General features: G+C 43.1%; 1 protein-coding gene across 3 annotated transcripts in view; it reads right to left on the bottom strand.

The window, feature by feature from the left end:
• Positions 1 to 5,775: 5,775 nt before the first annotated feature.
• The window catches only part of GNG2 (G protein subunit gamma 2), a 103,952-nt gene continuing 98,442 nt past the window's right edge, over positions 5,776 to 11,285 (bottom strand). For all 3 annotated transcript variants that reach the window (XM_081161858.1, XM_081161859.1, XM_081161857.1), the window contains exon 4: positions 5,776 to 9,027. In XM_081161858.1, coding sequence (XP_081017984.1) covers positions 8,899 to 9,027 — 129 coding nt within the window. In that variant the 3' untranslated portion in view covers positions 5,776 to 8,898. The remainder of the gene's footprint in view (positions 9,028 to 11,285) is intronic.

The following is an 11,285-nucleotide window of genomic DNA, read 5'->3' as shown; positions in this document are numbered from 1 at the left end:
GAAACGAGCACCAATCTTAGCTGTTCCCAGAGAAGCTCTGGGTGAGACCTTGAAGCTGCACTGGCAGGGGCCTTTGTCCTGAGAGTCTTCCCCACCCTTCTCTCAGATGAAGCCCCTGGAACCCCCCATTGCCACTCAGACCGCGCTTCTGGCCCTTGGAAGGGCCCTGGGTTCTGAGATTACAGGGAAGCAGTTGTTAGCACAGTAGTTGGAAAGGGAAGAAACTTTCCCCTCCTGAAGTCCTGAAGGAAAAGAAACACTCTAGCCCACCGTTAAAATCACCCTTCTTGGTTTCCTGGCCCCGGCTCCCCGATTCCAGGCTCTGTGCTCCGCGCAAGGCGAGCGCTTCCCAGGCACCAGGCGGGCACAGTGAACAAAAGGTGACGCTCGGCTCTGTTCAGGCAGAGGAGCCATTCAGAGGTTCGAGGCTTTTACAAACAATCTGCTTATTCTGTAAATAAGTACAGCTTCGGAGCTTTTCTTACACCTCCCTCTTCCATACTTGCATCCCCGTTTCCTATAAGATAGTAGTTAAGAGTTAAATCTTTGAAATCAAGACACAGCCAGGTACATATCCTTGATCTCCCACTTAGTAGCAATGGAAGCTTGGAGAAAGGCCTATTTAAATCTCAGAGTCTTCGGTGTAAAATGGGGTTGAATTCGCTTGAGTGTCCCCAGTGCAGAGCCTGAGTCAAGGACCTGGGGCTGGTGGTGAGGGTGATCCCAGAGAGCGGACATGTAGGAATAAAAATAATGAGACAAGTGAAGAGGAAAGGCCACTGTGGCGAGTTACTGGGCTGGTTACTGTTCTGGATAATTGAGGCTCATCCTGCCAGAGACCCTCTGAAACGCCATATAAAATAGACTACAGAATTATCCTCTGAAGGGTAGGTGCCTGAGACATTTGTCCCTCCTTGGCTGAAGATTGCCCCAGGGGCACTCATCCCCGGGTGGGGTGGGGAATGAGCGAGCACAGGAATCTCCACCGCAGCTGTGGCTGAGATCAGAAGTGGGTCACCGGATGTGACACGAGGCGTAGAAAGTACCTGCTACACGAGATAAGCAACACCCATATGCTAGAGTTATTGTGAGCATTCACTGAAATATCTGTAAGAGGTTTAGCACTGTGCCTGGCACATAAATACTTAATAAGTGTTCACTTTACTGTTGTTGCTGCTGCTGTTATTATTGTCTCATGATTGTTATCATTGCACTTTCTTGAATGGGAGACAGGGGTAAAATTTTGGAATGATACCTAACCCACAGCCTGTCTCTTCTATATCACAGCCTGTATGATTGACCATGACCTCTGGCCATTTGTTGTGATTATTATAGATTATTACAATACTTTTAATTTTTCCATGTATGTGTGTGCGTGCGTGTGTGTGTGTATTGAAATTTGGTCGCAAGGATAAGTCATGTCCGGTCAGTTGTATGGGGTGGAAAAAAGGTTGCTAACCATTGCTCTAGAACAGTACTGCCCAACAGAACTCCCTGCAGTGATGAAAGTAGTCTCTGTCATTGTCCAATGCAGTAGTCACTAGCTGTATGTCGCAATTGGGTACTTGAAATATGGCTAGTGTGGCTGAGAAACTCAGTTTTTAATTTTATTCAACTAGTTAATTTGTATCTAATTTAAATAGCCACCTGCAGACCCAGTGGAAGATCAGCAGAGATCGTGTTCTTAGTGAATAGCCAGTGGGAAGGACCCTTTCCCTGGGGCTAAGATTAACGCAATGTGGCTAGTGGTGTATTTCATCTAGACCTAAGCCCACCAAATCTGACTTCTGGGTTGGAGAGTTGTGGTATCACCGAGACCAAGGGCTGCTGGCTGAAAAGCATAAAGTTGTGGAGACACAAAGCTGGTACTGGCTGGGAGAGGAGAGGCCGCAAGCTCCCTAAGGCTTGGCCCATTGTTCTGTGCACGGAGTGACTGCTGACTGTTGTGCAGGGGAGGGCTTTATTCTTAGCTGCCTTTGCAAGCTCGCAAGGCCAGCTTTCACTAGATATGCCTCTGTCTTGTCCCATTTCTCTGCAGGCATTTGTCCTGTGCTCACGATCCATGAATAATCATTGCTGGGTACTTACTATGATCCTAAGTGCTGTGCTAGGCACTGAGGAAGATAAAAGAGTGGCCTGTTCTCTACTCCTGAGAAGATTACGGTGAGAGACAAGATTCTCATATAATGGGCCACTGCCTTCACTAGCACCTTCTCTGGTTGGCAATACCCCTCTGCCTTCCTCCCCTCAGCTTTCTGTCCTGGAGCTTCTCACTCTGAACAGTAATTGACAATTTACTTGTCTACTTCCTCCACTAGAGCACAAGCTCCTCAAAGTCGGAGGCCTCAAACACTAAATACTAAATACTAAACTGTTTGAAGCTGATAACCAGGGCAACAGGAGTTAAGAAAGGAAAGAGATAGTATTCCCTAAAGTCATTCATAGATAACATGAAATTCAGGCTGGGCCTTGAGAAATGATTTATTTACTCGAGGAATTGAGTAATGGCATTCCGGAGAGAGAACGTCATAAGCAAAGGTGTGGAGGTAGGAGGCAAGATGAACCAGAAGAGAGTTTAGAAAACGAGGTAGGTTTAGCAGGGTGGGCCTTGACAGCCAGGCGGTCCAGTGGGGATCTATCGTATGGGTTGATAAGAGCACCGTGAGCCAGAGCACTCTGTGCCTGAGTGTGGGGAAACCTGAGGTTACAGGAGTGAGTCTTGCAAGACGTGGTTGACACCACTTTTTTTTTTTTTTTTTTGCCTTTAACCTTCGATCTCTCCTCCTTTAGTAGAAGCATTTCAAATTCCCAAGAACCATATTTCTGCCCTGTGGCACAGTGACCTTACTCCCATGCCCAGGTTCAGGAATCGGTGGACACGTGAACCAGATCCAGCCTCTGAGAGTCTTAGGAAGAGTTTCACAGACACAGCCAGGGACTTTTGCTGGAGCTATTATCTTTCTTCTCCAAATGCTAAATTAGTGAGACGTAAGCCTGGAGCTGCTGACTCTATCCTGATGCTGCAGGGAAAGAGTCTGAGAGTTAAACAGGCACAGAGGAAAGCAGAGGCAAGGAATGAGAGAGACACCTGAGGACATCATCTGAACACTTGGATCCAGCTGACCCTGAAGTAGCACCCATTTCTGAGCTCATCAGTTATTAGCCGGTTTCAATTAGTTTCCTGCCACTTGCAACTAAAGGAGTCCTGATTAGTGAAGACTCAGTGGTAAGTGGGATGGCTTAGAACAGAGGAGATGAGAATCAGAGTGGTCACACCAGCAGGTCGTGGCTGGAACTCAGACATGAGGCATTGAGGGTCTCAGTCAAGGGCTATGGAGGTGTAAAAAATTAAAAAAAGTAGGCGAGTCAAGAGGAGAGAAGGAACTATCTAGTCTTTTCCTCTTTGGAAGTTATACAAGCAGTGTCTAATGATTATTCATCATATCTTCCTTCATGATACCCTTTACCTGCTCTCTTTCATTTGGTTTTGACAACTTAGTGATGCAAGTGAATCGGGTATTCCTGTCCCCATTTTATAGCATGAAGAGGTTAAAGGACTTGCCTAAGGTCACACAGGAACTCTGGGGTGTAATCCTGATTCTCTAGCTCATGCTAGGTGGGCTCCTATTGCTTGAGTACAGTAGGGACTGAAGTCACCAGACACGGCATGATCTTTCTGTCACCTCAGAGTGGAGATGCACAGCCTCCCCCAGGCTTCTCTTATTATGGACATGGAGAAACAGTAGGAGTTCTCACTGAGGAAAGGCCTGGGAGCCCATGACCCCCTTCATTAAAAATAAACTGCCTGAGTCTCCTGGTTCTAAATAGAAGAAATGTAGATTTGGGGCAGAACCGAAGGGAAAGGGATTTCCCTTGGCAAATTATTTGCAATTTGTGGATTGGAGCTGACCCAGCTCTAATTCCCACGTCATTGTGAGCGCTAAAATGTGACCAGCTTATTAAAGAACCAGAGCTGGAGGCAATCCTCCCACGGGGCTCCACTGAACAGGAGCAGAGTTAAAACCCAGCAGCTTCCTCCTCAGCGTCTCATGTCCAGGAGCTGCCTAGATTCTCACCCTCGGTTACATGTTCACTCCCAGGCACCACTTTGTGCGCTGTAGGAACTGGAGCAAGAGCAAGCATATTTATAATTGGTTTGTGTCTTTCCTTAGGCATTATGAAAAGCTACCTGTTGTATAGTTGGCACTTGAACAACACGGGTTTGAACTGTGCAGGTCTACTTGTAAGTGGGTACTTTTCCCAATAAATATATACAGTAATGTAAATGTATTTTCTCTCCCTTATTCTTTTCTTTTTTTTAAAAAAAAAATATATCTTTATCGATTTCAGAGAGAGGAAGGGAGAGGGAGAGAGAGAGATAGAAACATCAATGATGAGAGAGTCATTGATCGGCTGCCTCCTGCATGCCCCTGACTGGGGATCGAGCCCGCAACCCGGCATGTGCCCTGACCAGGAATCGAACCCAGATCACCTGGATCCTAGGTCGACGCTCAACCGCTGAGCCATGGCCGGCCGGGCATCCCTTATTATTTTCTTAATAACATGTTTTCTCCAGCTTTCTTTATTGTGAGAATACAGTATATAATGCATATAACATACAAAATGTTAATTGACTGTTTCTGTTATTGGTAAGACTTCTGGTCAACAGTAGGCTAAAAATAGTTAAGTTTGGGGGAAATGTAAAGTTATATGCAGATTTTTGTCTGCACGGGGGAGGGGATGGTGGTGGTCAGCACCTTTAAACCCTGCACTGTTCAAGGGCCAATTGTACTTAAATTTTTATTCCCCAGACTATAGCATGCGGCGGGTACATGTTCTTAAGTGCTACTGCCAGAAATTCTGAGTTAATGTGGGGCCTGGTGTCTGCTTTTTTTATAGACACCCCAGGTGATTCTGAAGTAGGTGGTCCAGGGAACATAGTCTAAGAAACAATGATGTAAATGGACAAATGCATCAACTCCAGTGGCCTCTTAATCAGAGGTTTACAGGTGCTGCTGTGATCTGCCCAAGTCCTAGGAGATCCAACATTTTCTTCTTTACTAACAGGATATCTTACTGGCATAATTTGAAGGACATATAGAAAGCTTTCTTGACTAAGATTACTCTGAGGAACTGCTGACTCTAGATTTCTAAGCATTTCTCTTCTCCAGTATGCTTTTAAAATCATGACCAGCTAATGGAGACCACTTTCTGTGTTCTTCTTCTTTTTTATATGTTTTTACTGACTTTAGAGAGAGGGAGGTGGAGGGAAAGAGAGAGAGCAAAACATTGATTGATGGGCTGCTTCCTGCACACCCCTACTGGGGCCTGCAACCCGGGCATGTGCTCTGACTGGGAATCGAACTGGAGACCTCTTGGTTCCTGAGATGACTCTCAACCAACTGAGCCATGCTCGCCAGGTTTTTAGGGTTTTTTTTGGAAAACAAAAATCCCCGTGTGGCATACCTACAGCATGTTAGAGTATGAATGCAGCTCATCTGTCTTCATGATCCAGCCTACTGGGGCCCTGGATGTGTCCCCACCATCTTCCTCTGTGCCCAAGCCCTTTACCTGAGATATAGACACCAGGGAGAAAGGCTTGTAAAGAGCTCATGTGAGTTTTTCCTTCCTAGGGCATCTCTATTAACAAAACCCTAAAGAAAAATCAATGAATTCCTATTTCTACATTCACCTTACGTGTCGTCATCCTTCTCGAGTTAACCGATGGGCGAGGTGGTCCACAGGCCTTCCCAATAAAAATGACTGCATATGAAATGAATCTGAAAATTCCATTTATTAAAACAAATAAATGGTCCATGTGGGATGAAAATGTACACATCACATTCAGGTTTTCCTGCTTTAACATTTCTGTATTTCCCTCTCTTTGAAAGACACACTCCATGGATCTTATATAGGAAAAATGTGAACAATTTTTAAGCTGGGAAAACATTAACGTATATGTAACAATTCACTGTTGCCAGGAGCAGCTAGAAGCAAATATGTTAAAAAAAAAAAAAAAAGAGAGAGAGTACAAAAATTCCTTAAGCTAGCATGCTTGGTTTCTCAAAATTCCACTTGTGAATGAATATATGAAGAAATGGTTTCTAATTTTCCTTGGTAAGCAGCCTCTTTCAAATATTATTAGCAAATCAGCCTCAGATCAAAGTACTTATTTACAACCTCTGATTTAAATAAAATAGTATTTGGTTTAAAAAAAATGAAACTGGAGTTAATATTGAGAATGATGCAAGATTTTTTTTTTCTACATATGAGGGCTATTGTTACTGTTTAACTAATTCTATGGCAGATTTCATTACTATCCAATACATTATACACAGAAATTGTGGCCTTTAATAATTTAATTAAATTGCCCCTTGAGATAAAATTATGCTGGTGAAAATGATTGCTGAATTTCTAAAAGAATTAAAACTCTTTAGAGGCATAAGTAATCAAAAAACTTTTTGCTTCCCCCGCTTAATAAGTAAAAATATTAATAAGCCAAAACTCATATAAAGACTCTGGTATTATAATAATTCCATACTGTAGGACATAAAATTATGAAAAAGCCAAAACATGTTCCTCAAACTTAATTTCAGATGGGCTGTATATTTACTAACTTCCCTCTCCTTTTACAAACAAGACCACATGAAATTTGGAACTTTCTTAATTTTTAATTACCAGAGCTGTATTATGCTGCTTCCTAAAGTTTGAATTCCATTTTCATTGCTCCAAAGATCTAGATTTACATGAAAATAGAGTCCTTCTGAGAAAAATAAATGGCGTGGATTATGAAATTCATCAGGGTCTTATAATGACGCCTTAATCACCAACAAAGAATGCTTATTCACACTTGTTTTTATGTGACCACATATTCAGTTCATATTGGCTTATTTTACGAATGGGTATGGTTTTCGCTGATTCCACAGTATTACTAAGCTAATGGCACAACACTGTAGTTTAATACATACTCCGCCAGGGATTTTCCCCTCTAAATCTCCATCTGTGTCCTACTGACTAGAACAAAATCCCACAGTTTGAACAGGAGGAAGTTCTAGAAGTGCATTCGTTTCTGTCACAATTATTTCAGTACTCCCTTCACTCCACCCCAGGTGTGAGCTTTAATTGGATGCGTTTATCCTTGTAACAGCATGCCCATAAAAAGGAACAAAGGAAAATATTTACCAAGTCTGTTTCAAAATCCGTCCTTGGCATATTGTCTTCTTTATCTTCGTTTTTCCTCCCTTTCCATCCATTTTTTTTTTTTTTTTTTTTTTATAGGAGTAAGGAAAGAGAGGAGAATACAATTACTTTGGAAATGGTCTTTTGGGATTTTGAGGCGAACAAGAGCATGCAAGAGAGGCTGTCTTTTGCCTGGGAATGGCACAGGAAAAAGGTGCTACAGGCTTCCAGGGCCTCCTGCCACCGCCGGGGCCGGAGCTGCCATGGAAAGTCACGTTCAACGTCACCTCTTGCCAAGAGGCTCTAGCTGCAAGGAAGCTGTAAATAAAGACTGAGAGACTCTCAGGAACAAGATGGGGAGCAAAAACAAAGGGAAGATTCTAGTGGAAAAAATAGGTGAGTGACACACAAAGACCGTCTCAGTGGAAAGAGGCGCCAGGCCCCCTCTGGCGGAGGCTGTGGCGGCCACACCTGCCCCTCCTCCCTGGCGGGCCAACAGCCGGGATTCTGAAAATGGGTTTTCTCTGGTGTCATGGGTCCGTTTCTCCTGATACTGGGGGGGGGGGGGGGGCACAAAAAAAGGGCCACATTTTTCTTAAGAGCACACAGAGTTCTTTCAATCTAGAATTTCTGTGATTCAGGGAAAGAAGCAATTTCTGCTCTTGCTCTGATAAAAGCGCCTCCAACCACGGTGGACCCCTGCCTCTCCTGCTTGGCCGTACCTGCGATGGCCTGGATCCCACATAAAACCCAAATGCTTTGGATTCTGGAAATCCTGCTGGGGAGGCGGTTACACCAGCGAAACAGGAGGTATTTCAGGCGTGGCTAAGGCCCTAAAGTAATTCCAGTTTTCAAGCTACTGAGTGTTCTCCTTCCCAGCTTCTTTTCTCACTTATTCTTTTTCCAAACGTTAGAGTCAAACAACAAAACTTCTGAATGGATGTAACACGGGGACATTTTCATGCAATATTACTCAAAAATTGTCACAGATATATGAAAGCACCAGTCACAACACATGATTTACTTTTACTTGCAGAATCAAAGCGATCATGTACAAATGTTAGGAACAGTGATAGGAGAACACAGACAACCGGCACGGTTTTTGTTATCACCATGAGGATAAACCACGGGGAACAGCTCCCTAGACACTGTGGGTGCCCATCCTTGGAGTTCAGTCTCACAGACAAGTCCAGCCTCATCTCTGTTCTACTCTACTGGGGAGCGGAGAGAGGGAGGGCCAGGGAGAAAGATTAAAGGAAACAAAGGCACAAAGACTAGACATCAACGCCATTAAACCGAACCGCAGTTACACTGGACAACTCAGCTGCTCAAAGGGTATTCTAAAGGCAATACTCATTCCAAGAAGGTCATATGTCTCTCAGCTCAGTACAGCTGTCTGTTTGAATTTTTATTTTTTAAATATGAAGCAGAAACATAAGGTTCGGGGAGGGATAGCAGAAAAGAAATGACACGGATTTATCTTTACACAGTCCCTTCCTCCAGGCAATTCTGCAGATATCAAAGCTCTTAACTGGGGGTGTGGATTGGCTTTCATTGTCATAAAGGGGACCAGTTCTTTAAACATGCATAGCCTGGAGTTTCCAGGATGGTTCTCCTCCCTCTATTTAAATGCTGTGGACTAGAAAGGTGCCCACTTTGCTAAAAACTCTACATCAGTGTCCCAGGAGCCCCGAGGCTCTTCAGGCTCCTCGTGAAGACTTAAAGGATGGCACAGAAGAACTTCTTCTCCCTAAATGGGTTCTCTGAAGCCGGAACGGGGGTCAGGAGCGGGTCTTCCTTGGCGTGAGCTTCACAGTAGGCCATCAAGTCCGCAGCTGCCTTGGATACCTGGAAAGGAAGACGACAACCGAAACTTTAGAGGAGGCATCGATGCAGGGGCAGTCAGTCAAGGCCCGGGCTTTGGCGTCCAACTCCCCTCAAGAATTCAGGTTCAGATCCTAACCCCACCACTTACTAGCTCACGTGAAAGTGAAGCAAGCTACTCAACCTCCATAAGCCTCTGTTTACTCATCTGCAAAGAAGGGAGCTGATGATCTTGACCTCAGGACTGTCGCAAGCAGGTCCAGGGCAAAGGCGAGGGGAATAAGGCACTCAGGGTACAGAACTGAAGGAGGCGCTCATGGTCAGGGTCGCGCAAGTCTCAGCTCTGCATCTGCACAGCGCTGAGAGTGGCATTTAATTTTCATAGTATTTATGGGCATTTAATTGTTCATAGTATTCTTTTATGGTCCTTTTTATGCAGTATCAGTTGTCTCTTCTTTCCTCTTTTTTATTAGTCTAGCTAAAGGTTTGTCAATTTTGTTTATCTTTTTAAAAAACCAGCTCTTAGTTTCACTGACTTTTTTTCTATTGTTTTTCTGGGTTTTATTTATTTTTGTCCTGATCTTTGTTGTTTCCTTCCTTTTGCTAATTTTGTGCTTAATCTGCTTTTTTAATCCTCACACAAAGGAGGATATATTTTTACTGATTTTGGGGGGGGAGAGAGGGATAGTGAGAGAGAGATCGGTTGCCTCCAGTATACACCCCAACTGGGGATCGCACCCACAACCTAGGCACCTGGGAATCACACTTGCAACCTTTTGGTGCACGGGACGAAGCTCCAACCAACTGAGCCACCCGGCCAGCGCTTTGCTTAATCTGTTTTTTAAAAGCTTTTTGAGGTATAAAGTTAGGTTTAGATCTTTTTTTCCCCTTAATGTAGGCATTTATCACTGTAAACCTTCCTCTTAGAACTACTTTTGTTGCATCCCACTAGTTTTGACATGTTGTGTTTCCATTTTTTTTGGATGCTTCAAGATATTTTTGATTTCCCTTTTTATTTCTTCTTGATCCATTGGTTGTTCGGGAGCATGTTGTTGAATTTCCACATGCTTGTGAATTTTCCAGTTTTCCTCCTCTTACTGATTTCTAGTTTCATACCACTGTGGTTGGAAAAGATTCTTGGTATGATTTCATCCTTCTTACATTTGCTAAGACTTGTTTTGTGACCTGTTCTTTAACCTATCCTGGAGAATGTTCCGTGTGCATCTGAGAAGAATGTATATTCTGCTGCTGTTGGATTAAATGCTTTGTATGTGTTTGTTAGGTTCATTTGGTCTAATGTGTAGTTAAGGTCAAGTCCAACATTTCCTCGAATTTCTGTCTGGATGATCTAGCCATAGTTAAAAGTAGAGTATTGAAGTTCCACACTGTTATTGTATTGTTGTCTATTTCTCCCTTCTGGTCTGTTAATATCTGCTTAATATATTTAGTGCTCCAGTTTGGGGTACATATATATTTATGATTATTATATCCTCTTGATAAATTGACCCTTTTATCATTTTATAATGACCTTCTTTGTCTCTGGTTTTAGTTTTGGCTTAAAGTCTCACTCTTTAATAGGCATTACATTGCTTATAAAAATATTTTTATTGTGTTCCTATTTTGTTCCAGACATCGACTTAAGTTTTCTCTTTTGATCTACACAATAATCCTGAGGCAGAAACTCCTATCCTCCTTTTAAAAATGAAAAATTCAGCTCAGCACATTGCATGAGTTGTTCAATGGCATATAGCAAAGTACACAGCAGAAAGAGAACTTGAACTGTTACGTTGTGCCATTAAGCCACAGTCATCCACATACAAACCACTCAAATGCAGGGCTAGCTCTAAGGTTAATTAAAATTCTTTGTGCATCTTCATGAAATGCTACCATGACAGAATGAAAGGAAACATCCTGTTCTTGTCTTAGCTCCTCTAAATGAAAGCAAAGAACAGACTTTCGGAATCTTGATTACTTTTTTTGTCTGTGTGCCTTTTACTGTCTGAGCCACAGTCATTATTACACCAGACAGGAGCTTAGCTGTTAGCAGCAAAGACTGGACAACAGGAATATCTAAAACTCACTTGTTAAAAAGAGACCAGCACCATCATTACTCGTTTGTAATGCTCACCCACAAATACGTGGCAGAAATTCTCAAAATCTTGTTATGAAACAGAAAGTGCTATCCTGAGCAAAATTAATAGCTTAGGATTGCTCATCTCTTCTATCTGAACACTTGATTCGGAATGGTTTCCTCCTCAAAATATATGACGTGCTTTACCTTG

The sequence above is a fragment of the Miniopterus schreibersii genome (assembly GCF_964146895.1).
Source record: "Miniopterus schreibersii genome assembly, chromosome: 1".
In the NCBI taxonomy this organism is placed as follows: Eukaryota; Metazoa; Chordata; class Mammalia; order Chiroptera; family Miniopteridae; genus Miniopterus; species Miniopterus schreibersii.
Note: the sequence above shows the minus strand (reverse complement) of the source record. Positions and strands in the feature narration are given on the sequence as shown.